Genomic DNA, 27,652 nt, shown 5'->3' with positions numbered 1-27,652 from the left:
TTCAAACCCGAGCCGGAGGCGCGTTGCTGCTCTGCCGTTGGATAAGGTGCGGAGGGAAGTGGAAGGCGGCCCAGGTGGGGGCCAGGCGGAACCGGCCAGGTGGGCGCTAGGGGCTGCGAGAGCAAGTGCGTCTGACTCTCTGGGTTTGTGGTAGGAGAGCGTCCGGGGTGGTGAGCCGCCACCGCGGGGGTGGGGGAGAAGGCCGGCACCTACGGCCCCTTCTCTGGGGGTCTCCACCGGCCGGGGGAGGCAGTGGCCCGAAGGGGCGGTGGCTGGGAGTGGAGGGTTTCTTTCTCGTTGCTGTGTTTTGAGGAAAGCCGGGGACGTCTTTTTGAGGTGATGGCTTGAACTGGGCAGGAACCACCCCCCAAAGAAGTGACTTTCACTTAAATACAGAGTTTGGGAGTGGGTGAGGTAATACTCCCATTCTCTTCGGAGGAGCATGGGGTTTTGGAAGGGAGAAGCCCTGGTATTTGAGAGGCTGGGGTGGCTTGAAGCAGAGCCCCTCTTCCTTGTGGGCTGCTTGTAATCTAGGTAGGTTGGCGGAGGCAATGACATCTTGCCCGTCCCATCCTAACTAGGAACAACGAGGCCTTACTTTTGCAATTTCACGTACATTTCTCTTCGCTGGAACTCGTTCGTAGGCAGAAGGAGTGTTTAAGCGACGCGGGGTGGGTGAGAAGATAAGCCTTTTTTTTTTTTTTTTTTTTTCCTTTTTTAAAAGAAGCGTCCTTATCATTCTCTTGAGTGTGTGGGGTGAGCTTCGACTTCGTGAAAGTGTTGAGAAGGCGCTTTTCCTATAGCTTAATCATTCACGTATTTATTCAGTGCATAATATAAGTACAAGACAATCTTATTTAGTCTTAAAGGAGCTTGCACTTTATTTGGGGCGATAGAACTTAAAAAGATAAACTGGTGAATCTAGTAGGCCTCTACACTATACTTTACATTAGTATAGCCCTTTTAGAAGATATTTTGGCAATATTTATCAAGAGCTATAAGAGGTTTTTTACCCTGCGATATAGTCATCCCAGCCTTGGAAACTATTCTAAGGAATATAGCCACCTGAAGAAAAAAAATGTTCACAGCAATGTTCATTCATTCAGTGAATATATATTAGTTATTTGCCAACTGTCAGGCACTATTCTGGGCACCAGGGACTCAGCAATGAACAAAACAGACAAAAATCTGTGCCTTCCTTGAACTTAAACTACTGGGGAGACAAACAATTAAATAAGTTAATATATACATATGTTAGATGGAGATAAGTGCTTTGGAGGAAAACAAAGCAGAGAAGTGTTGGAGGGATAGGTTACAGTTGAAAATTGGGTAGTTAGTAAAGACCTCACTGAGAAAATGGCATTTGAATAAATCCCTGCAGGAGGTGAGGGTGTAACCATGCAAGGGATTACAGGTAGATGTAACAGAAAAACTGGAAATTACATGAATACCCAAAGAAGAGAATGGTTAAATAATTGCTAATCAACTTTTTGTAACTTAATGGAAACATGAAAGAGGAGAGCAAAACACAAAATTCTATCAATCTATGATTGCAATATTATGAAATATGAGTATATAATGGACAAAGATTAGATAAGGAGATGCTTGTAATTGTTTAGGGTGATGAGGTTTTAGTTTCATTATTAAAAAAATATTGTTTTGAACTTAGAAAATTTACAGTATGATGCAGTGTTTTATATCTGCCAAATGAGTGTTAGAGATAATAAAGAGACAATTTTGGACTGAAATTGTTAGGGAATGCTTTAGTGAAATTGGTAAGACTTACACTAGACCTTGAAGAATGAAACTGCAGAATGGGAAGAATCTACAGAATCAGAAAAAAAAAAAAAAAGAAAACTTAGTATCTTAAACTGGTAATAATTTTCTAAGAAATAATTCAACTCATCTCTTTATTTTAGTCTTCATTCATGTTGGACTGAGAACATTCTGTTTACTCTTTCTGCAATTGATTTGCTCTTAAGAACATTTGGTTTCAAGATATTCCTTCTGCCTGGCAGTTGTGTAGAGGCTTCTGATATAGTGAAGCAGAAGCTGGACATTTGGGAAGAGGAATTGCTCTGAAATGCTTTCATATGAAAGAATCTTACAGTATTGAGACTGTTTTAGGGAATGGTTTTCTTTGGCAGGGGAGAACCTGTATTGCTGAATTCTTGAGAATTTCCAGGTTTAGTAATGTTCCTGAGATGTTTTTCATTAAAACTCTTTCCTGGAAAACTCAGACAACCTTCTATTGCTTTGTCTTACAATATTTAACACCCTTGATGCATCTAAAATGTGATGTATAGGTCTCTTAATAATGTTGTTTCTAGGAGGAAGGAGAGGATAGAGACTTTTCCCGGGATACTCTGCAGTTAAGATCTATAATAGTCTGTTATTCTGAAGGACGATGTCTGTCTCTTGGCTGGGTGATTGAAATTAAATTGGGGACTCAAAGCAATCACATCAAGCTGAGACTCTTTTCTGGTGATGTGAAATTGCTCCCTTAGGGATACTCACAGATTGGGAATCTGTAACATAGTGACTTCTCCACCTCTGGGGCTTCTCATCAATAACAGCTGAGATTCTCTAGCACCTTTTTGTTTAAAGTGCTCCACAAACTGATTTCCTTGCTACACACAGGGATCATTTCAGCTTTCCCAAAAGGCAGCTGCCTCTGTAGTGAAAAGTGACAGCTGTTTTACAGCTGCAAAGCAATGTAGTACAATATGACTTTGTTTTTGTTTCCTTTCACATTAGTGTATCTCCTAGCTATGGAGCTAAATAATAAAGGGAGAGAAATAAAGGAGTATTCATATGGGTGAAAATGTGACCCGGCAGGAAAATTAAGACCATTTTTAATTGACATTGAATAGGATGAGTGAATTTTAGCTTTTTGAGTTACAATTTGGCTGAGATATCAGAGTTAGTACTGATGCAGAAAGATATTTTTGTCATCTATAAATAACTCCTGAGTGTCACTTCTATAGAACGTTAATAAAAATGCATAGTCCCCTAGCATATAAAGAGAAGAGGATTATATTTTGCTAGTGCTGTTTTTGGATTACCCTAAGTAAACCTGTGTTAGAGGAAAAACTATTCTCATATGCTACAAGCCTCATGTAAAACAGCTTGCTAAAGAGCCTAGACCTGGTCAGATTTTTGCTATCTTCTCCATTCTTCTTGGTCTGGGTTCCAGCTATGATTTGGTAATCACTGTGGTAGGATGTAAATGACAACTATCAGACCAAAACAAAAAACCAAAAAATGTCATACTCACTATAATACCGTATATCTTATTTTATTTTAAGTTTATTTATTTATTTTAAAAGAGAGTGAGAGTGAGCAGGGGAGGGGCAGAGGGAGGGAGTGAGGGAGAGAGAGAGCATCCCAAGCAGGTTCTGTGCTGTCAGGGCAGAGCCATACATGGGGCTTGAACTCACAAACCTTGAGATCATGACTTGAGCTGAAATCCAGAGTGGGATGCTTAACTGACTGAGTCACCCAGGCACCCTTCTAATATCCTATATTTTAATAGTAAGGTTCAGTTTATACACTATAAAACTTCTACCTGCATGAATTGGTGATATTTTGTGAGGTAAATGGGGCACTATTGTTCCCAATTATAGATGAATCTCAGAATTTGACTTACCCAAGGTAATACTAGTAAATAGAAGAACTAAAACTTGATCCCAGGGCTTCTGTACAAACAACCCCTTTTTTAAACCGTTCTTTCAGTTTTCATCTATATTACACATTGATGTTGAGGTAGAATGGAAATTCTTTTGACAGTAGAATCAAGGGTGTGTGTGTGTTCTCTGATTTTCATTTAGCAAATATTAATTGATTGATTGAACTCTATTTCCAATGTGGGGCTCACACTCATAATCTCGAGATCCAAGAGTCACAACTCTACTGACTAATACATCCAGGCGCCCTTATCAAATATTTATTTTATTTTTTTTTTTTTAAATTTTTTTTTTCAACGTTTTTTATTTATTTTTGGGACAGAGAGAGACAGAGCATGAACGGGGGAGGGGCAGAGAGAGAGGGAGACACAGAACTGGAAACAGGCTCCAGGCTCCGAGCCATCAGCCCAGAGCCTGACGCGGGGCTCGAACTCACAGACCGCGAGATCGTGACCTGGCTGAAGTCGGACGCTTAACCGACTGCGCCACCCAGGCGCCCCTCAAATATTTATTTTTAAATATTGAGTGTGTGTAGTACAGTAGTGCCAAAGGTAAGGTTTCTTCTCTCACATGTATAGTCTACCCAGGACATAGGGTAGAAACATGGTAAAGTTTTTTGTTTTTCTTAGAGAGAGAGAGACCAAGCGTGAGTGGGGGAGGGGCAGAGAGAGAGAGAGGACAACACAGAATCTGAAGCAGGTTCCAGGCTCTGAGCTGTCAGCTCAGAGCCCAACATGGGGCTCAAATGATGCTTAACCAACTGAGTCACCCAGGTGCCCCAAAACATGGTAAAGTTAAATTAGAGCGCAAGGTGTGTGTGTGTGTGTGTGTGTGTGTGTGTGTGTGTGTGTGTGTGTGTCTGAATGCCAACACACAGCAGTGGGGGATAGGTCAGTTGAAATGAGTGATGATGGCCTGCCAGTGATGAGGGGATGGGTATAAAACACATGAGAGAAGAGTCCACAGATGTTAGAGGGGAGTAACAAGGGTGATTCTGGGGTTTGGAACTGAGTGAATGATAAAAATAAGGAAATCAAAATTGGGAGTCGGTAGGGTAGTTGAGTGGATAGAGTAGTTGCTAATAATATGTATGGGGGGAGAGATAGAACAAAGTCTCAGAATCAGGCTACACCTCCAGGGCATCCCAAACAAATTGAGAGTTACAGAACTGGAGTTAGGAGAGAGGCTGTGTTCAGGAGCAGGTGATCGTCTGGAGAGCTATAGTGACTAACATGGGATAGCTTGAGAAGTTCTAGAGACTGGAGGATTGAATTTTAGGGAATGTCTGGTGTTGAGAGGGAAGAACAGAAAACAATTCATAAGTTCTTCATAAAACTCTAAATCTGGAGACTCTGACAGTCTGGCAGTTAAGGGTTACCTCTTTGTTTTATAGCAGAGCACTGGGAGTTCAGTTAAACAGTAATCTCCTGGGTACCAGGCAGCATGTGTGGAGAATAATGTAGGTCCAGGTAGTTGCAGGAGGTAACACTTACTGTGATCAGGAGATGTCCCCGGTAGGTTGTTTGTGTCTTTAGTCTTTTTAGGAATCGGGTTGTGTTTTCAAGAGAGTACCTCCACAACCCTCACTCATTCTAGTGAGTGGTATTCATAAAGAACATAGGCAAGAATAGTGGGCTAGAGGAACCTGAGAAAATGTGAGGATTTCTTTTAAAGGGAAGAAAGGATCAGGTTATTGTATTGTCATTTAAAACATCAAACCTTCTGATTTTTTTTTTAAACCAGTTTTTAATACTCTAGTTGCATTGTGAAATTTTCCTTTTCTGCATTCTTGGGCAGATAATTTTCCTATGTACCGAATTCACGGTCTTAAGGTCTCAGAATACATAGATAAGTGCTGAGATGACGGAAATCAATGCCCTACGTTAAAACTGATCAGTGTCTTCCCATTTTTACAGGGGCCAAAGGAAATCATCATTTGAATAAGCTACCGAATGCCCTGCTCCTGCCCTGTAGCATTTGGGTATATGTGCCTGTTTTGTCATATTGTTAAGTCATGGGCATCTTCAGGACTTCCAGACTCTTCCTGTCAGTTTTAATGCTATTCTTTTAGTTTTGTTCTTAGTTTAGAGAGATTTTTGTAATAAATTTGTTAGTCTGGTTGCTTAGCAGCTTGCTGTGATTATGTAGCTTGGAACAGACACGTTGCCATTTGAAAATCTTGGTTTCCAGCCCTGATTCAGGTATATGTTGCCTCTAAGCTTAGAACTGAACTGAAAGCTTTTTGGCTACTAGAACAATCATCCTATGAGTACAAATGAATAATTAACATTTAATAGAAAATATCTTTATGTTTATCTATTCCTTTATCCTTTGTGGATTTTTTTTTTACACCCTGTTCGACCCTCCTAGCTTACAGTACAATCTTATATACATTGTAAAATCACTAAACCTTCATAAAAGAGTTCTTAAAATTTTATTTAGATGCATCAAATAAAGACCTGTACTAGAATGTAGAAGGGGTGATTTGGAGAAACATAAGAATCCTTTAATGGTATTTCTGAGGAATTCAATTTTCAAATGAAATTTATTTTTTATTTCATTTCCTTGATAATTTTTGTGACATCCAGTTGATGTCTTTTTTTTTTTCTTGACTGTTAAATGAAGATCTTATTTCCTCAAAGTGTTTCCAGTTAAAGTCTATTCAGAACAGAACTGCCTGTAAGGACACTCCTTTTTAATGTAATATCAGCAGGTCTTTGGGGGGGAAATACGAAGCCTGAAATTCGCTATACAGAATACAGTAGCAAATGATTTTTTTCCTTTGCCCTTCTAACTGTGAAGGTGGTGTATTGTCTCCTTGATGCCAGAACGTGGTACAACATAATCCTTTGCCTATACTTAGTATAAATTTATTAGACATAGTCCCTGCACACAGTCCAGAGAGCCCTGCATTACAGAAATAATTCTTGTGCTGCTGAGCTGGCAATTTCCTCACTTAATCACTCGTGTGACGTCATCTGTGCCGTTGGTAGGAAATGTGCTGACCATGTCCTGCATTTTAAAAGGCAGTTGCAACAGGGGTACTAGCTAAAAGTGAAATTAAAAATAAACCTTTTAAGTTACATTGAAGGTCTTCACAGTCCAGAAGGATTAAAGTGGCAAAAACATTATATTAATCAGTAGACTGAGAACCACATTTTATAGTTGGTCACCTAGTAATCAGCTGACATGCTTGTCCCTAACTGCTTTCCTCAGAGCTCCAGAATGATTGCAGAGTGGGGGGAAAGAAGTAGGCAGGAAGGGAGGTGTTATATTCGGAGGTCTGAAATGCTTTTCTGATTTTCAAATGAGTGTTAAAAACATTCCAGCTTTGTTTTTATAATAAAGATTGTACAAAATACCAATTGTTGGCTTGAGATCCTTATAATGATAGCTACAAATGGAAGAGTCCAGATGTTAGTCCCTGATGACTGTTGCATTGCTACTGAATCTTTTGTCTGGGGGAGAAGGCAGGACCCCTAATGTATATTTGATTTCTTGGCAGAAAGATGGATACGACGATGCTGAATTTGCGGAATCTGTTTGAGCAGCTTGTACGCCGGGTGGAGATTCTCAGTGAAGGAAATGAACTCCGTAAGTCATTCTGAGTTGGCCTGTGTGGAGAGGAAAAGCAGATTTCAAATCTGAGTTTTCTGCAAAACTGAAGTGTGTTCCAGTCTTAAAATTGTTTTTCATTTGGGTTTCCTAAAAAGAAAGTGATGGTCACTTATCCATGGTCAAAGCTTAATGGACACTCATTCTAACTGGTCACTTTTTTCTGATAGTTGTTCTTAAATGTGTTCACGCAGACTTCTTTCATTATCAAGATTCTCTTTCCATTGAATAGTTGGCATTAGTTGCCAATTTCATTTTCATACCAAGAACTGGGCAGAATCTGAAGGTCCAAGGATGTTTTTTTTTTTTTTTAGTAGTTGTCTTTATTTTTTATCCTGGGCTTTTTTCCCCTGTGTGATGTAAAACATTTTCAATTGAAGAGGAGAAAAATGTCATAATTTCTTTTTGAAGATGGGACTGTTCATTTGCTTTCACCTATTTCATGTATTTGATTCTTAGTAATAAAGGATTGAAATTGGGTAGAGAGCTGGGGAGAAAAAGGAGGTGGTGATAGAATAGTGGGCTGGGAAGTAGATTAGTGAGAAAGCAGGTAGGGCTGATGGCCCTGACTAAAGTGATCTAAGGGAATTATTTTTATCAGCTTTTCTTTGGGTTGCCATCCTCTCCTGTTTCAGATTTTCATTAATACCTAATTTAGTAAGTGTTGCTCTTAAGTCAGCCTCACTGGTATAAAAGTAATGTAAGAACTGTGTCTTCAACTTTTTTTTTTTTTTTTAATCTTCACAGTGCTTAGTATGGTGTCTTGCTTATGCCATTCAGCATTTTCTTTAATTTGATGTTTTTAATAGCTCTTATCCACTTACAGGCCTTTTAAGACAATATTCTATTTTCTCTCTCTTAATAGCTGTTCCATAGCTCTATCATCTGATACCAGCTCAGTAACCATGATGGCATACTAATTAGGCTTCTCTTTGAGGTTATATCATCTCAGAAGATGGATTACTTTGGAGTCTAGTGGGGAAGAGTATTGAATAAGAGATCTTCAAATTCAGGCTCATTCAAATATTTAGTGAAAACCTAAAACAGCTTTTAGTACATGTTAAGTTGAGGAAAAGGGATGACTGGCTGAGTGGCTTCATGGACAAAAGTAGGGTTTGAGTGGAACCTTAGATGTAGGGTGAGATCCCAGCAGACAGATGAAAGAGGATATTTATGTGGAGGCAAGTGGGTGCAGGGTTTGAGGGGAGTAGGAGTAGGGGAATGGGATGATCCCAGCAGAACTTTTGGAAGATTACCCAAGCAGAGGTGGAGGCTGGGAGACCGATGAGGGCACAGTTGCCATAGCTCAGGAAAGAGGCAGGAGAAGCCCTAACTGGAATGGTGTTTATTTGTTTGTTTTTTAAATGTTTATTTATTTTTGGGAGAGAGAGAGAGAGCACTAGTGGGGGAGGAGCAGAGAGAGAGGGAGACACAGAATCAGAAGCAGGCTCCAGGCTCTGAGCTGTCAGCACAGAGCCCGACGCAGGGCTCGAACTCACAAACCGTGAGATCATGACCTGAGCCGAAGCCGGACGCTCAACTGACTAAGCCACCCAGTCGCCCCTGGAATGGTGTTTGTGACCCCCTGGAATGGTGTTTGTGACGTAAAGATGGAAATAAAGGGAAAGGGGTAGAAGAGACTGTGGTAATAAGATCTCTAGGAGGAGGTAGCTGATAGGATGTGGGGGCAGAGGGAGGAATCTGAGGTTTAGAATCTCAATAACTAGTGCTGGCTTTTAACTTATTTTTGTGTCTGTTTCTCCATCTGTAAAATAGGAATTCAAATGTCTTTATCTTCTTTGTGGGAGTGCTATGAGCATTTGGGGGATAAAACGAGATACCAGTTGTGAAAATACTTTGGAAGTAATTATGCCAAAAAAAAAAAAGATATTTATTTTTACAGGTATCTTTGTTTTATAAACACATTTTTATCTTCCCATTGATTACTGTTATAGAATAGAGGTATGTTTTTCCTCCCTCTCCAGATCCTTAACTCAGAACGTTGGCTTTTGAGGAAATAGAGTGGTTTCGTGTTTTCTAGACTCTAGAATCTCCTTTCTTTCTTTCTTTCTTTTTTTTTTTTAATGTTTATTTATTTTGAGAGAGGGCACACGCACATTTGCAAGCAGGGAGAGGGGAGAGAGAGAGTTCCAAGCAGGCTCCGCGCTGTCAGCACAGAGCCCAATACGGAGTCAGATGAAATCAAGAGTTGGATGCTTAACCATCTGAGCTACCCATGTTTCCCTTAGAATCTCCTTTCTGCAACCACCTAAGTCTGTCCTCTTCTTTGATCCTAGGAATTCCTCCTATGACTAAGTATCCAGACTCCTTATTCTTGTCTTTCATCATAGTAACTTCATTCTTCTCTCTCCTTTTTGTATGGTTTGTTTTTTTTTTTTAAAGCTAAGTCCTAGATTCCTGAAATATCAGAGTGAAGGTTAATATTCAAATAAAATGACTTTAATAGCCTAGGTATTTTGTTATCTTTGTTTTCCCTAGTCTACATGATTTTTATTTTATCATGAGCTGCCTGAAATTTTTTGAGGTCATTGGTGTGTAAATTAGGAATAAATATAATTAATATTTATCAGGTGCCTGTTGTGTGCTAACACAATGCTGGGTTTGTGCTATGCTATATATTAGGTGATATTACAGTGTGTATGACATGACCTGTCTTCAAGAAGATTATGGTATTTAAGTTTCAGAGACAGGTTTCTTATGAAACAGAAGATAAAACAAGTATTAAAATATATGCTTCTGGGAAGTATAGAAAAAAGTAATGTGGAGCAAACAGATTAGGAAAGGATTCATAGAACAGATGGGACTAGAAGAATGGACACATAAAGAAGAGTGTAGCTAGGGCATTCTGTTTGGAGTACATAGCTTGATCATGAGAGAAGGCAGAAATGAGCATGGGTCTGTTCTGGGAGCAGGGACAAGAAAGAGTAATGTGTAACGGTGGGAGGTAAGTTTGAATAGATGGTGAGGTGGGCTTGGATGCCTGGAGTTTAAATTTGGTCTGGGGTCACCTCCTCGGTGGCTCAGTCAGTTAAGCAGTGGCTCAGTCAGTTAAGCGTTTGACTCTTGAGGTTGAGCCCACATTGGGCTCTGTGCTGACAGTGCAGAGCCTGCTTGTGATTCTCTCTCTCCCTCCCTCTCTCTCTCCCTCCCTCTCTCTCTCCCTCCCTCTCTCTCTCCCTCCCTCTCTCTTTCCCTCCCTCTCTCTCTCCCTCCCTCTCTCTCTGTCCCCTTCCCTGCTTGCACTCTCTTTCTCTCTCAAAATAAATAAACATTTCACAAATAAATAAATAAATTTGATCTGAGCAGCAATTCTTCATTTATCTGTTCAATGAATAAAGTGCCTACTGTGCACTATAAGGCATTGGAAATAAAAGAGACACAGGGCCCTTGCCCTTCAGAAGCTCAGAGTAGGGGGAAAAACAAAGGGAAGAGGCTGTGCAAGGCCCCAGGAGGAGTGAGCTGAGAAAACGAGATCTGTGGGACTGTTTTAATCTGTTTGTTAAACTATGAACCAAATTCTGTTTGTGTGTGTGTGTGTGTGTGTGTGTTTAATGAATCAAAGATTATCCTCAATTTTTTTTTTAAGTTTGTTTATCTTGAAAGAGGGGAGCAGAGAGGGAGAGAGAGAGAATCCCAAGCAGGCTCTGCATCACAGGCATGGAGCCCAATGTGGGGCTTGAACTCGTGAGATCATGACCTGAGCCAAAATCAGATGCTTAACCTACTGAGCCACCCAATCACCCCAATCCTCAATTTGTTTTAAGGAATTCTCCTTTCTCTTACCGCCTTTCTGATAGATGCATTTCATAGTTTAATATATACATAACTTAGAGGAGCTAATTTGAGTTTAATCTTTTGTACATGTAGTTCATGACGGGGGCTAATATTAATTTGCATTGTGATTCACAAACTGACCAAAAAATGCCATTTTTAAAAAATGTTTGTTACTTTTTTAGAGAGAGAGAGAGCACGTGTGTGAGCCAGGGAGGGGCAGAGAGAGAGGGCGGACAGGATCCAAGGCAGGCTCTGTGCTGACTACAGATATCCTGATGCGGTGTTTGAACTCACAAACCGTGAGATCATGGCCTGAGCTATGTCAGACACTTAACCGACTGAGCCATCCAGGCGTCCCCAAAATTCCATGTTTGTTGATCTCCAACATCAAAATTTTTCCTGATCTGTGATGTAAAGTGCCTTTTTTTTTTTTTTTTAAGTTTACTTACTTTTGAGAGAGAGAGAGAGACAGAGTGTGAGCAGGGGAGGGACAGAGAGAGAGGGAGACACAGAATCCGAAGCAGGCTCCAGGCTCTGAGCTGTTAGCACAGAGCCTGATGCAGGGCTCGAACTCACAAACTCTGCGATCTTGACCCGAGCCACAGTTGGATGCTTAACTGACTGAGCTACCCAGGTGCTCCCCCCCTCTTTTTTTTTAATTTTAGAAAGATGGTGTGAGCAGGGGAGAGAGGCAGAGGGAGAGAGAGAGAGAGAAAGAGCAAGAATCTTAAATAGGTTCCACACTGAGTGGAGCCTGGTGTAGGGCTCGATCCCACGACCCTGAGCCGAAATCAAGAGTCAGATGCTCACCTGACTGAGCCACCCAGTGGCTCAGTGCCACCCATGTCCCTAACATGCCATTTTGACCCATTCTAGCAAACTTAGTTCATTCGTAACAGAATTGTATGTAAGTAGTATCGTAGGTACACAGATGTTCTGATTTTGGTCTAACATAAATCAAGTTGCACTAATGATTTAGTCATTTGTACGATTAATATAGGAAGTCTTCCCTTGAAATGTACTTATACTTTATTTGGTTTGAGTTCCTTTGTCCAATTTGGTTGGACCTATAATATATGCCAATTAACAATGAATAGGGATTAAAACTCAAATTTAACAAGACTTACCAAGGAGGAGTATCCTAAAGAACAAACAAACCGGGGCGCCTGGGTGGCTCGGTTGGTTAAGCGTCCGACTTCGGCTCAGGTCATGATCTGGCGGTCCGTGAATTTGAGCCCCGCGTTGGGCTCCGTGCTGACAGCTCAGAGCCTGGAGCCTGTTTCAGATTCTGTGTCTCCCTCTCTCTGTGACCCTCCCCCATTCATGCTCTGTCTCTCTCTGTCTCAAAAATAAATAAACGTTAAAAATTTAAAAAAAAAAGAACAAACCAGCACAATTAGGTCCAATGGAAATCTTTCCTCAAAATTGTTTTTCAATTCACTAAATATTTGAGTGTGTGTGCAGCACTGTATTTAGAAATATTTAATTGACCTCAATGTGGAGCTAGAAAGATTTTGGATGTATAGTTGAAAAGTGTGTTTCTTGTTCTTTATTTCTTGATATTGAAGTGCTATTACATCAGAAAAGTACACAAATCATAAAGTGTACCACTTGATGAATTGCCAGAGTGAATGTGGCTAAGAACGAGCTCTTTAAAAAAGTTTTGTGAGTCTACATTGTTGAAATAAATATGCAAAAGGAAATATTGTTTTTCTTTTTCTTTCTTTTTCTTTATTTTTTTAATGTTCATTTTTGTGAGAGAGAGCACAAGCGGGGGAGGGGCAGAGAGGGAGACAGGATCTGAAGCGGGGGATGCTCCAAGCTGATAGTAGAGAGCCCGATGTGGGGCTCCAACCCACAAACCGTGAGATTATGACCCAGGCTGAAGTAAGACGCTCAATTGACTCAGCCACCCAGGTGCCCCTTCTTTTATTATTTTTTTAAATGTTTATTTATTTTGAGAGAGAGAGGGAGAGTGTACAGAGCCCAACGTGAAGCTCAATCTCACAGGACCATGAGATCATGACCGGAGCTGAAATTAAGAGTTGGGTGCTTAACTGATGGAGCCACCTAGGTGCCCCTCTTTTTCTTTAAATTCAGGAGGAAAAAACATAGTAATGTGTTCTAAACTGTTAACAAAACCAGCATACCATTTAAAGCTATATGTAGATACATATTTGTGTGTGTATCTTTGATATTTGCATTGTCTAAGATAACTAGGTCATAATACCCTGTTCTGCTAAAACCTGTTGTTATAAACTGAAGTGTCCTTATGTGTAAGACTTGCTTTTTCTAGATTGAATTGGCATCCTAGTTTGTAGGTATGAAATTTAGTCAAATTATTAAAACTGCTTTAAAAGGGCACTATATTCATGTTTCTGTGCTCTTAGGTTAAATTCAAATAGGAAAAGTGCCCTTACTACTCAAGAATCTGCTAGCTTTGTGTGCCTGTGGCCTAGTTTCGACTGTAAACTGGGTTAGTTTGACCAGCAGCAGATGTACACCTTGGGAACTTCCTCCATGACTGTGGTGGGGAGTGATGCCTAGAGATAGATTGAAGGTAACTAACTGGAAAATAGGAAGGCAGTGTTGAATAGTCTTTGCCAAATAGCAGGTGGCAAGTGTGAATGCACCAGGGTTATCCTGCTTTGAGGCACTGCCTTGGAAGTGATGCTCTTTCTGCAGACATTTGAGGAGAGTCCACATTCTGCCATCAGTGACTCACCCTAAGTTACTATGATCTGTTCTTACTGTGTCTTTCCCACATAAATGTTTGCATACCCTTCAGGGCAGTGTTAAACAGCACAAGCAAATTGGCTCTTTACTTTCAAATCAATATTTGTATAATTATATAGTTGAATGGAATTGCAGGCCTAGACATCTATAATATTAATCTACATCTACCGGAGCATATTACAGCAGTTATATTTGAATTTGCTATTTAACGTCTCTCTGGCGCAACAATGCGTGACTCTAAAGGAGGCTGTTTTTGTTTTATAGCTGTAACTGTCCTGGTGCGTGACAGCTGCCCCAAAGGTATCCCCCTTTGATTGCCTTCTGTTCAGGAGCTTTCAGTGTTGTTATTACATCTGGAGCCAGGTGACTAATGATTTCCTTATTCCATAGCAGATGCCACTAGCTAAGCCAAAGTAAGTAGCCTATCGAAACAGGAATTGCTTTCCACAAAGCTGACATGTCGGGTGATGAACATATATCCAGACCTGCTCCTGGTTATTTTCAGGTAGATTTGCCCAGAGTCTAGCTGATCCCTTAGTTAAAAATTTGGAGGAAAACTAACTAGAGGACTCATTCGTTAGAGCATTGTACCCTGGTTGGTGCTTGAATGACTGAAGTTTCCCCCTTTCCTTAGAATTCATCCAGTTGGCAAAGGACTTTGAAGATTTCCGTAAAAAGTGGCAGAGAACAGACCATGAGCTGGGGAAGTACAAGGATCTTTTGATGAAAGCAGAGACTGAGCGTAGTGCGCTGGATGTTAAGCTGAAGCACGCACGCAATCAGGTGGATGTCGAGATCAAACGGAGACAGCGAGCTGAGGCTGACTGTGAGAAGCTGGTGTGTATTGTTCTCTATGCCAGAACCGTGCGGTGGGGGGAGGGGGCAGCGTCATCTGGTAACGTTTCCACCCGCCGGTTATGCTCCCTTTCTTCCACATTATAGAACTAAAAGCAACCTGTCCAATGACAACTTGGCCTTGATGGGAGCTGAAATTGCAGTGTAGGAAATCCTGTTCTTCATAGGTTGAAATTGAAATTTTTTTTCTCTTTTACACTTGAAACTCTGACTTAATACATTTCAAATGAGAATTTAGAGAAAACTAGGGAATTCCTAGTATGCTTGATCTGTCACAAGATGTTGGCTCTCTCTTCTGCTACCCAGAATGTCCTCGTCCTTTTGCCGGTAGCTGGTCCTTTGTTATTGATACAGGCAAGACAACTCTTAGGTTTTTCCTTCATTACCGCTCCTGATTCAGGGTCAGGGGCTGGGCGTATTCAGCCAGTTGAGCAATGTGACTAACGGGGAACACTATCATTTTGATGTACCAGGGTGGGTCATGATACAAAGGAAAGCCTTTACGAGGAGGCACTAATCCATCTTGGTACAGTGTTAAATGCCTCAGTAAGCTCAAATTGACTGGTTCCAGTGCGTCACAGCTTTGTATCCATTTTAATGCATTTTGTTCCACTGTTTAGAAAGGTGGGTGGCTGCTTTGATCCGTAAAAGAGGCCAATAATTGTCCTGATAAAATGACACTAAATTGTTTTTGCTATGTGAAATCTATTTTAGGACTCTGATTTTGCAATACTGTCTTAGATTAGCAGGTTGACCCAAAAGTCTAGTAGCAGAAACCCCACTATTCTATATGGAGTTCATTTTACCAGTCAGAAATCAGAAACACAATCTGGGCTTGATGTGAATTAATATGCTGTTGGTGTAGCAGACTTCCTGGAGGCTCATTTGCATAATGCTGTATTTTAATGTCTTCTGGTCTGTCTGTCCCATAAATTTGAGGTGAAGCTTTCTCCCCTGGTTAGCTAGGATGTTCTACTCTGCTTTGGTCTGCAGGAAAGACAGATTCAGCTGATTCGAGAGATGCTCACGTGTGACACATCTGGCAGCATTCAACTAAGTGAGGAGCAAAAATCAGCTCTGGCTTTTCTCAACAGGGGCCAACCATCCAGCGGCAATGCTGGGAACAAAAGGTGGGGAAACTGCATCTGTTGTTATCTGATCACAAGCAATGCAGCTGTCAGAAGTTCTTGTTATCTGAACTCTTAAATATATAGCTTCTGGAATGTGTGCTGAATAAAGCAGAAAAAGACTTTGGAGGAAGGGTGGGTGGGAAATAAAGGCACAAGGGCCTCCCTATTTCTTTTATCTTGTTTTGTTTTTGATCTTTCCTTAGGATGTGGTTTCACCCTGGGTAAAATTTTGATGTTGGCACTAAATTGCACATCAATAACTAATCCTACTCATTGCTAAGAAACCTAAAGGTGAAAGTGGCAGTTCAGCAATACTTTCAGTGTTTACTCTCCAGAGATCTCTTGTAGCTCTTCGGGTTTAGAAGGCCTTCTGTGAGACAAGACGAGACCATAATTTTGGTTCCACTGCACCACTATTTAAATAGTCTCAACCAGGCTTTGAATTTAACACCCCTAATACAATACGTAGGGAAAGGTCAGCACTCTTAAAGCTATTTATTTTGTTGCTTGGTTGTTTTATGGGGAATCTTTATAACTGAGAAGATATATGGGCTTAATTTCTTCAAAAGCTAATGCTGGGTAATACTCTTTCTTGTAGAAAGCAACCACAATTAGGATCAGATTAAACTTCATTCTTCTGCCTGTGAATTTTTAGTAGCCTATTCCGCAGGGAGTAGCACCCATGCTCCCAACTGTAACTTTCAACTGCTGCTGTGAAGTCTTTGCTGAAAAAGCAGCCTGCTGCGTGTGTACTCATGCACGTGCAGCTGCGCTCTCCCATGGAAACCATAGCAAGCAACCACCACAAACTAGGCTTTGAGCTTGTAGTTGTCTCCATAGGAAAGTACTGCTGTGAAATTGCTGGTGTTACATGACCACTGTGACTCGTTCTGGGTGTTCATGGATTTTGTATTCACAGTCTTCTCTAATACTGTATTGTTTGCCTCATCTAGATTGTCAACTATTGACGAATCTGGTTCCATTTTATCAGATATCAGCTTTGACAAGACTGACGAATCGCTGGTAATGAATATATTTGATCTCTGAGAATTGTCTTTTTTTTTTTTTCAACCCCTGCTCCCTTAGGAATATCTCCTGTCCTCTGAAGTTCCTTTATTACTGTTTTAATAGTTGATGTGTTATAGATACTGAGCTAGCGTTTTAAGATAAAAGTCTACACGAGCTGTAAGAGACTGGCTTATACATTTAGTTTCTGGAAGCGAGAATATAGAATTCAGGGTTTGGCATGAGGTTAAATTTCTTTAACGGATCTGTGAACTACTCGTACTAATTGACTATATCTTGGCTTATTAAAAAGCCCAGCTAGCAATAAAAAAAAAAAAAAAAAAAAAAGTTACCAAGACTCTACCCAGTCAGGGTTTATTTTCTGCTCTTGGAAACAATAGGCTTGTGCCTTATTTCAGAATTAGTTTGATTCTTGAGGAAAACTAACTTCACAATTAGAAAGAAACCAATGCTCTGGCACTTTTGCCGGAAGACTGACAGAGTTTCCAGACACTCTATAATGCTTTGCTCAACAATGGTTAATGTATCTAAACTCTTTGTTACCTTGCTTTTGTGGGGCAGCACCTTTTTCTTAACGTAAGGTGGTATTTCTGCATAAAAGGTCATCTCCTGAGATTTCAGTCTTTGTTTGATGTTCAGAAGCTGGTGGTTTATTGGTTTGTGTATCTTTCCTGTTTTGCTGGCTGAAAGCTAGCAAATCAATAAATCAGGAGGTTATCCGTGGTTGGTTTTCTGATAGCGAAATAAGTGACAGCTACTTGTTACATGGGCTAGGAGCGTTGTGTCCCAAATCAGTGTTTGAGGAAATCATTGCCATTTTATAGATAGAAGTACTAATACTAAGTACCCCTTTTTGAAATAAGGAATGATATGAATAGGTCTGGAATATATAATAAAACTAGAATGGGGAGCCTGGGTGGCTCAGTTGGTTAAGTGTCCAACTTTTAGTTTCAGCTCAGGTCATGCATGATCTTATGGTTCCTTGAGTTCGAGCCCCACATCAGTCTCCGCACTAGTGGTGTGGGCCTACTTTTGATTGTCCCTCTCCCTCTCTCTGGCTCGCTCTTTCTCACAAAATAAATAAGTAAAAACTTAAAAAAAAAAAAGTAGAACATATTCATAGCTGATTTTGGAGCTAGACCTATTTATGGTATATCTGTTGTAACCGAAACTGAATCAAACCATCAGTAGCTAAATTACTTGACTGTGAATTGGAGAGATTAAATTTATTTAGCTAAGCTACTATTTGCTATGTACTACTGTTTCTGGGGTTTGTGTTTTCAGGGATTATGAGGAGTAAGGAAGTCACAGGTAGCTACTAAAACTGAATGTAAATGGTTAAAATAAGTGAAGTGAAACTAGACTACAGTAAAAAATAATTCTTTAGTGGTGAATGTCTTTGTTGGGGCCCAAGGAAGAGGGATGTTTGAGAAACAAAACCTAAACTGGAACTAAAGTGGGTATATATTGTGCAGAACATCTGATTAAGTAATAATAATCCCTTAAGAGCAAGAATCACATCTAACACGATCAGTATAGTGCCTAAGATTCTGTAAGTTCTAAAACTAATTACAAAAATAATCAGAAATAAAGGACCAGGCACTGGAGATAATCACGACAGAAGTTGATTCTTTAACCTTTTCTGCCTCTGAGGTATTGATTCCTGATTCTATTATAATAGCTTCAATTTTGGAAAGAAAGCATGTTAACATACTATCGCTCTGTAGCTACACTTGAGACCCTCCCTTCCCCCTCTCCTCAAATTGTAAGTTAGGTAGCCTGAGTCAGAAAGCCTTTAAAGTTCTCTGTAAGTTTATTTGCACAGGGTTTAGGGGAGGCCTAACCACAGGAAAGAATTAATACACTGTAATTGTCAACAGGATTGGGATTCTTCTTTGGTAAAGACTTTCAAACTGAAGAAGAGAGAAAAGAGGGTAGGTATGGTTTTGTTTAATTTTTGTTGCCGTTTTTACAAAATAGCAATAAAGGATTTTCTCTAGAATTTTTGCGTAGATACAGCATTCCTGACCTGTTGCTCTAGTCATTGTTAAACACTGACTACAAAATGAATTTTTGCTGGGGGGCAGCATTGATGTTCCTTAAGGTAGGAACTCAGGACAGAATCTTGTCCTATTTCACTGTTCTGGCTGCTTCAGTTCATTCATGGGGTGGAAAAGGATATGCTTAAGTTTGTTTTGAGTTGTCATATGTATTTTTACGCAGTACTTTTGTACTCTAATAAAATTTTCAGATGAAATGTGTGTATAATGGGATATGCGGAGATCTGTCTGTGTGCAGTTGTTCAGGGTACTTCATATGTTTCCAGAGTCTTCATGTACTTAGATAGGATTACAGCTGTACTCTTTCTGGTGCTGTCATCTAGATTTTTCCAAAGCTTGCTTGTTTCTTCTAGGGCACTGAGGGCATTTTTGTATTGGTACAATGTAAGCTTTAAGAAATGGAAATAGAATGGGAGAGAGCACATTGTCATTTACCATAGCCCTGGTAGCTAGGACTTGCACCAGGTTGTCTCATGGAATAATTTTGTCTTCTGTGCTTCAGATCTTCTATTTGGCACTGAACTTATTGGTCTTTGTTTCCTTTCTAGCGTTCTAGTAGCCGACAATTCATTGATGGTCCCCCTGGACCTGTAAAGAAGACTCGTTCCATTGGCTCCACAGTAGACCAGGTAAGAAGATTCAGGCCAAGAGAATTGTGGTTGTGAACACATCAGAGATTAGTGGCCCCAAGCATTAAAAATCCTGAGTCAACATTGCAGTGTTATTTTGAGAGAGAGATTTGGTGAGTTTTTCAATGTAATAGGATCCTTATCATCCTTATGAATGGAATTACTCTGAATAAACAACTCTCAGCTTTATATTTGATTCTTCATTGCTTGTATGTGTGCCTCTGTGACACACACATATATATATATATATATTTTCAGTTTTTTTACTTTTGAGAGAGAAAGAGAGCATGAGCGGGGGAGGGGCAGAGAGAGGAGACCCAGAATCCAAGCAGCAGGCTCCAGGCTCTGAGCTGTCAGCACAGAGCCCGACGCGTGGCTCAAACCCCACGAACCGTGAGATCATGACCTGAGCCAAAGTCGGAGGCTCAACCATCTGAGCTACCCAGGCGCCCCTGTATATATTTTTTTCAATATTCTTTTTATTTGTGTATTTAGTTTTTAGTTTTTGAGAGAGAGAGTGTGTGTGTGTGTGAGCAGGAGAGGGACAGAGGGAGAGAGAATCTTAAGTCGGCTCCAGCCCAGCACAGAGCCCGAGGGGGAGCTCCATCTCACAACCATGAGATTATGACCTGAACCGAAATCAAGAGTCGGGCACTTAACTGATGAAGCCACCCAGGTGCCCCTGTTTTTTTGTTCTGAAGTATGAGGTTTCAACTTAAGAGTGTTTTGAGCTGGGTCCTTAAGTTCTGACCAAGATTCAGGAACTTTTCAACCACTCCAAAACACCCTATGGAGGGGTGTTTAGCGGAGGGGAAATTAGATTCACATGTTTATTCTTCGCTCATTTCTGGTTTTGTTTCAGGGGAATGAATCCATAGTTGCAAAAACTACAGTGACTGTTCCCAATGATGGCGGGCCCATTGAAGCTGTGTCTACAATTGAGACTGTGCCATATTGGACGAGAAGCCGAAGGAAAACAGGTCCACTGGGTTTTTGGTTAAATTGCCTGTGTAAAGCAACTGGTAAAATTTGGGGAGACTTGGTTTTTTAGAATCCTTCCTTCGTTTCTTGCACGTTTCTGCACGGTATCATACTCTGCCTTTGGGTTGCTAGCCTGGCCTAGGCCGCTTGTGTATAACTTGTTATTCTTGAACTGATTTTTCTGCATAGCTGTTGTAGTCACTTCTGATTATGGTTACAAATTACTGGTTGTCTACCAGTTATTTTAGAATCAGGGTTAAAATTCATAAGGGACAAAATATTAAGACACAAAGGCTTAAAGTTGGTTGTTTTCTAGGTACCTTACAACCTTGGAACAGCGACTCTACCTTGAGCAGCAGGCAGCTGGAGCCAAGAACGGAGACAGACAGTTCCGGCACTCCACAGAATAACGGAGGGATGCGCCTGCATGACTTTGTCTCTAAGACGGTAGATCCGTGATTCTCCTTCTTTTGGGCACACTTAATTTTTTTTCTCTTTTAATGTTTGTTTATTTATCTTTTTAATGGAAAATTTTAATTTAGTTTTTGGGTTTTTTTCGAAAGAGAGGGAGCATGAGAGCATGCGTGAGTGGGGGGGTGCAGAGAGAGAGGGGGACAGAGTTTCCAAAGCGGGCTCTGCACTGAGCAGAGAGCCCAATGTGGGGCTCAAACTTACAATTCATGAGATCACGACCTGACCTGAAGTTGGATGCTTAACTGAGCCACCCAGGCACCTTAGGGCACACTTAGTTTTTTGATTGTGAAATTAATATATACCAGGAGCAGATTTAAATAACTTAGTGTTAGAAAGTTAAATGTCACGTCTCCTTCTTTCGTTTCCACTTATCAGGGCTAACTGCTGGTTACAGAAGGTGTGTATCTTTCCATTCTGTGAGTAATGTTAAATTAAAACAAAGCCAATTTTTCAGAAACAATTGTTTATGCTTTTCGGTGATACATATTTACATTGTATTCTTAAAAATAGCATGTATTACATTTGTCCCATTGGATTTCCTCATAAAAACCCAAGCAAACTGACTGAGGCTCAGAAGAATCAATTGCGTTGTTGAGCCACAGGACAGTAAGTGGCAGAGTTAACACGGAGGTTCTGTGACTCCTTGTCAGCAGATTCTTTCCACTACTCTACACTGCCCACTTCCAGGTGGATGACCTTATGCAAGTTACACAGGCTGTTTTTGCTTCTATTCCCTTATCTTAAAACAAAGAAAACAAAACCTATATTGTAGGATTATTGCAAGAATTACACAAATAACTGTAAAGGAATTAGGTTGTTGGTTGTTGATGATGATAATTTTCTAATTCAGACCGTTCTGTTCTTTCTGCCCTCTTTTGTTCTCAGGTTATTAAACCTGAATCTTGTGTTCCATGTGGAAAGCGGATAAAGTTTGGCAAGCTGTCTCTGAAGTGTCGAGATTGTCGTGTGGTCTCTCATCCAGAATGTCGGGACCGCTGTCCCCTTCCCTGCATTCCTACCCTGATAGGAACACCTGTCAAGATTGGAGAGGTATGACCACATGTATGACAGCTGTGGGAGCTGTCCTTGTGTTATGGCTTCTTTAGCTTTTCCAAAGCTTACTGTCCGTTTTTATCCTAAAATAAGTGATACGAAGCATATTTTTTTCCATTAATGTTGAAGAGAAATGATAAAATGTTAATTTGCAGGAGAGTCCTGCTTGGGTTTGTCTATTTAGTAACTTTTCTACACCAAACTCCTCTTCCCTTCCCTTCTCTCCCTCCCTCCCTTTCTCCCACCCTGTCCCCTCTTCCCTACTCATACTCTTTCCTTTCCTTCCCTTTCCTCCTTTCCTTCCTTATTCCTTTCCCTTCCTTTCCTTTCCTCTTCTCTTCCTTCCCCTCCACACTCTATTCCTATTTTGTAAAATTTCAAACATATACAGAAGTAGAGAGATTAGAATAACTAATCCCTGGTTCCTGTCACTCAACTTCTGTGATTACTACTTCATGTCCAATTTTGATTTATTAATACCCCCATGTCCTCCTGGCCCTGTGTAGTGAATTGTGTTGAAACAAATCCCAGCCATCCTGTAATTTCATCTGTGAATGTACTTTCTCTTATGTTAGAGATATTCTATACTAGGCTATTAAGATTAGATTGCTTATTTCTAAACATTGATTCAATCTGTTAATAAATTATTTATTGTATGACCAGTGTTAAGATTCAAAACAAAATGATTATGCTGCTATCCAGCCCCCAGCAAATCAACTGTTACTTTTTTTAATCTTAGGAGTTCTTATTTGTGCATGTAATTGGTTACAAATTTTCTGTACTCTGATATAGAACCATGGATTTCTCCCCTACAGATATGTTTGTGTCCCGAGCAACTGTGATTTGTGTTAAATAATTTTTCTTACTAAGAGTAATAAAAGTGTAAAAAGGTTTTCTTTTTTAGAATAATAAATTCGTTTATATTAAAGGCTATACCTCTAATCTTGTCATTGCTTGTTTTCTGAGGCCCTTGAGTAGAAGAGAAGCAGGAGTAGAGTTGTAGATAGTGGTCATATTACTTGTTCATGCAAGAATGTGGTACGTGACCAGAAACCAGTCCTGGTGTGGAGGTAGGAAAAAAAAAAACAACAACAAACGGAGAGTCTCTGTTCTAATGTATGCTTTGGGAACAGGAATTTAAAAGTAAACATGACGTCCCAACCTGAGCATGAGTTTGGAGACGTTTTTCCTATTCATCTTCATTTGCTGGTCTAAGTGGTAATAAATAATAACTTAAAACTCTCCCTTTTCAGGGAATCCTGGCAGATTATGTGTCCCAGACTTCTCCAATGATTCCCTCCATTGTTGTCCATTGCGTAAATGAGATTGAGCAGAGAGGGCTGACAGAGGTAAGAGTCAACCTTCAGAGAGCGTGAATCTGTTATTTGTGTTAATGATTAGGAGGTTCTTTCTGAAAGTGTCACCTTGATAATAGACAGGCCTGTATCGGATCTCTGGCTGTGACCGGACAGTAAAAGAGCTGAAAGAGAAATTCCTCAGAGTGAAAACTGTACCCCTCCTCAGCAAAGTGGATGATATCCATGCTATCTGTAGCCTCCTGAAGGACTTCCTTCGAAATCTCAAAGAACCCCTTCTGACCTTTCGGCTAAACAAGACTTTCATGGAAGCAGCAGGTAAGAGTAGATCTTTAACTCTAGAATGTGAATGCCCCAGGGGCAGGAATTTTTGACTCTTCTGTTTACTGCCCAGTACAGTGCCTGCCATATAGTAGATGCTCAAATACTTTGATGAAGAATGCCTGTATCCATGTTCCTGGTGCCTGTCCTCTTCCTGTCTAAACTATACAGGGCGCTAACAGGGTTTGTTGTTGTTGTTATTTTTGGTAGAGTTTGAGATTGTCATTTTGAACTTGGAGCCATCTTTGGTTTCTTTTCCCCCACACCACATTTAATCCATTGGCAAATCTTGTCAGCAGAGGTCTTGTAAAATTTATCTTAAAATTGAAATTTGCCACTCCTACTACTACCCCTCTTGACATCTCTCATCCTGGAGTGACAGCAGAACCTAGTGTTTTCCCTTTTCTACTCTGGCCCTCGACAGTGTGATCCTCATATAGTATCCAGAGGGGTCCTTTTAAAATTTATATTAGATGATAGCCCTTCTGTCTTTAGTATCTCCAGTGGCTTCCCATCACTCTCGGAATAAGATCCACAGCCCTTAACATGGCCCCAGAGACCCCACCTGTATGAGCCGGCTCCTTACGTCTCTAGCATCATTTCTCTCCATGCCCTTCCCTTCTTTCTTCTTCTCCACTTGTTGGGGTTCTTGCGACTCTTAGCACTTGACAAGCTCACTCCCATCTGGAGGCCCTCGCATTTGTTATTATTTCAGCCTGGAATGTATTTGCATGATTTGCCCTTCCTTCCTCGCTTTCTTTCTTTTGGGTTTCTTCTTGGGTGTCTTGTCCTCAAAAACACCTTTCCTGACCACCTTGTCCAAAATAACCGCTCCCATTACTTTCTAGCTTCCCCTGTGTATCACTACCTGATAGATACCTGCTTTTTGACTGACTCCTCTAATAGAATGTAAGTTCCATGAGGCAAAGTCTTTGCTTAATTCCGCTTTACCTGAGCACTTAGAATAGTACCTGGTACATAGTGGGCCCTTGAACATGTTTTATAGATGAAAACCTTCTTGGTAATTGTAGTCGCTGCAGCTGTAGGCCTGCCTTCCCAGCACAAGGCTTGCTAGCTGCTTTCCCTAACTGCAGGGGCCGATTTTTGTGAAGGTTCCGATTTCTAATATTGAGCTGTTGGCTAGTGTCCTGCTTGTTAATGAAACTGGAGTTCGTTTCAGTCATGAACCTAATCAGAAGTTTCAGAAGCTTACTGTATAGATGACACTTTGTGGTCGATCACTTGGAAGCCCGCTGTCAAGAGAAAGAAGTCTAGGCCTCTTGGTGCTTTCCTTTCATTTACAGAAATCCCAGATGAGGACAACAGCAAAGCTGCCATGTACCAGGCTATTGGTGACCTGCCCCAGGCCAACAGAGACACATTAGCTTTCCTTATGATTCACTTGCAGAGGTGAGTACAGCAGAAACTTGTTTCTGAGAGGTTGGGAATTTGCCACTGGGAGCATAATGTGGGTTGGGTGTTAGGGAGGGAACGTGAGGGGTGAATTGTTTTCTGGTAGATCTTGTATTCTGGTCTGCATTTAAGTGGATGGACAAAGTCTTCTAATTGAATGTTCTCTTGTTTAGAGTGGCTCAGAGCCCAAATACTAAAATGGATGTGGCTAATCTGGCTAAAGTCTTTGGGCCTACCATAGTTGCCCATGCAGTGCCTAATCCAGATCCAGTGGTAATGTTGCAGGACATCAAACGTCAGCCCAAGGTAGACAAGTGCGTTGTGTGTGTGTGTGTGTGTAACACGTATGTGTGTTAATGTTATGCGAGTTTTAATGTATTTCATAAATACACAAAAACTTGTGTAACATTTCATATATATATAAAAACTTGTATAACATGATAAAATGAGAGAGTGCTGAGAGGTAAGCCCTGAGGTTTGGGGGTGTGCTAACATGTTTGGTGGCTTTTTAGGTGGTAGAGTGCCTGCTTTCACTGCCCCTGGAATATTGGAGTCGGTTCATGATGGTAGAACAAGAGAACGTTGACCCCATGCATGTCATTGAAAATTCAAATGCCTTTTCAACACCACAGACCCCAGATATTAAAGGTAAGGCCTGAGTTGTGCTTTTTTTTTTTTTTTTTTTTTAATAGTAGGCCAAAGTAGGGCTTGAACTCACGACCCTGAGTTTGAGACCTGAGCTGAGATCATAGTCAGATGCTTAACCAACTGAGCCACCCAGGTGCCCCCCAAGTTATGCTTCTTAAGGGACCTGACTTCTTCTCTAGTTCTGGCTATTTACTCTCTTCCTGCCTTTGCTAGAGCTATTTGGAATTCATATTCTTCAATAAAAAATTTTAAATTCATTATGAGGATTCTAACATTAAAGAAAATTAGTACAGTTCTACTATCCTTATTTTTTTTTATATTCATGAAACATGGTTCTCCTTTTCTTTATATACATATGGATATTTTAAAAATATAACAATTCAAATATAGTTTGATCTTATTTCACGTAGCATATTGTGAGAACTTTTCCTGTTACTATGTATCACTTTTATGGTTGTAAACTATAATTTAGTTACATGTTCTATTAAGAATTGGTGTTATTTATAACATATATGCCACATCTTCTTTTATCCATTCATCCATCGATGGACATTTGGGCTCTTTCCATACGTTGGCTATTGTTGGTAACCAACTTGATTTCTTAAAGGCTTTTGCCAATTTGTATTGCCACCAAAAATGCACGAGGCTGGTTTCTTCCAACTTTTACTGGCATTGGAGACCTATTCTTTATTTTTGCAAGATCCCTTTTTTTTTTTTAAACGTTTATTTATTTATTTTGAGAGAGCACAAACAGGGGTGGGGCAGAAAGTGATGGGGACAGAGAGAGAATCTCAAGCAGGCTCCACACACACAGAGCGTGGAGCCCGATGCAGGACTCAATTCCATGACCATGAGGTCATGACCTGAGCCTAAATCAAGAGTCGGGCATTTCACTGACTGAGCCACCCAGGTGCCCCAAGATCCTCTTTAAGAAAGCATACTGTTTTTTCTAATACAGGTTAAGAACCAAATGATCAGACGTTAGATTTGTGAAAGCTGGAGTTTGAGAATGGCCTCAATCAGGAAGTGAAAGTCAGCTATTCATTGAGCAGTTGCCCACACAGTTCAAAAGATATACTGCTGTGTTACAAGACAATGACAGAAATGATCTCTGGGACTTTGGGCCTCTAACCTTAGCTCTTCAGTGCTTCATGGCATACTCAACTTAAAACTGGCCACTGACAAGGGTGCTTTCCTTTTTGTGCCTCCTTTAAAAATATGTCTTAACTTTGATTAAAGTGAGTTTACTGGGGCCCGTGACCACTCCTGAGCATCAGCTTCTCAAGACTCCTTCATCTAGTTCCCTGTCGCAGAGAGTCCGCTCCACCCTCACCAAGAACACGCCCAGGTACGTGGAACTGGCTGGCTTTGGAAGTAAAATAGGGCTGCTTCCTTAGGCCTCTTTTCCTATCACACCGAAGCTTATTGAAAGAAAAATTGAATGAGACCTGAGCTAGCAAGTAGGCATTAAAAGGTAATCTGGAGCCATAACAACCCCCTTTTTAAAAGGGTCTAAAGGTTTTGTTTCCCCTCTCTCATCTCAGGTGACAAAGAGTCATTTACAGAGTAGTTGTGGAGGGCTTCCTATTTTTAGATGATAATATTAAATAATGTTACAGTTTACCTTTTTTTATAGACTCCTTTTTCAGTTCATTTTCTTTTCCTTTAGATTTGGGAGCAAAAGCAAATCTGCCACCAACTTAGGACGACAAGGCAACTTTTTTGCTTCTCCAATGCTCAAGTGAAGTCATGTCTCCTGTTACTTGCCAGCATTTCCTGACTGCAGGAAGGCTGCACCTGTACTCTCTGCTCTGCAGCCTCCTGGACTCATTACTACTTTTAGCATTCTCCAGGCTTTTAATCAAGTTTAATTGTGCATGGGGGTTTTATTAAAACTATATATATCTCCCTCTC

At 40.5% G+C, this 27,652-nt stretch overlaps 1 protein-coding gene across 7 annotated transcripts; it reads left to right on the top strand.

Annotated features, from left to right (window-relative positions):
• Positions 1-27,652, top strand: RACGAP1 (Rac GTPase activating protein 1). 7 transcript variants are annotated; one of them, XM_042946468.1, is made up of 19 exons: positions 4,457-4,474; positions 5,603-5,667; positions 7,192-7,280; positions 14,097-14,132; positions 14,467-14,669; positions 15,681-15,817; positions 16,771-16,840; positions 18,724-18,777; positions 19,452-19,532; positions 20,395-20,512; positions 20,830-20,960; positions 21,873-22,037; positions 23,294-23,389; positions 23,476-23,674; positions 24,982-25,087; positions 25,264-25,396; positions 25,603-25,738; positions 26,978-27,086; positions 27,408-27,652. In XM_042946468.1, exons 2-19 carry the CDS (start codon positions 5,639-5,641, stop codon positions 27,481-27,483), a joined length of 1,968 nt encoding a protein of 655 aa, XP_042802402.1. In that variant the 5' UTR covers positions 4,457-4,474; positions 5,603-5,638; the 3' UTR covers positions 27,484-27,652. The 7 variants fall into 7 exon arrangements, with proteins under 7 accessions (XP_042802404.1, XP_042802407.1, XP_042802402.1 ...); XM_042946470.1 differs by lacking the exons at positions 4,457-4,474; positions 5,603-5,667 and adding an exon at positions 1-99; XM_042946473.1 differs by lacking the exons at positions 4,457-4,474; positions 5,603-5,667 and adding an exon at positions 29-46 and having other exon boundaries at positions 7,196-7,280.

This window comes from Panthera leo, chromosome B4, assembly GCF_018350215.1.
Source record: "Panthera leo isolate Ple1 chromosome B4, P.leo_Ple1_pat1.1, whole genome shotgun sequence".
NCBI lineage: Eukaryota > Metazoa > Chordata > Mammalia > Carnivora > Felidae > Panthera > Panthera leo.
The sequence above is the reverse complement of the archived record's forward strand: the minus strand, read 5'-3'. Positions and strand labels throughout refer to the sequence as shown.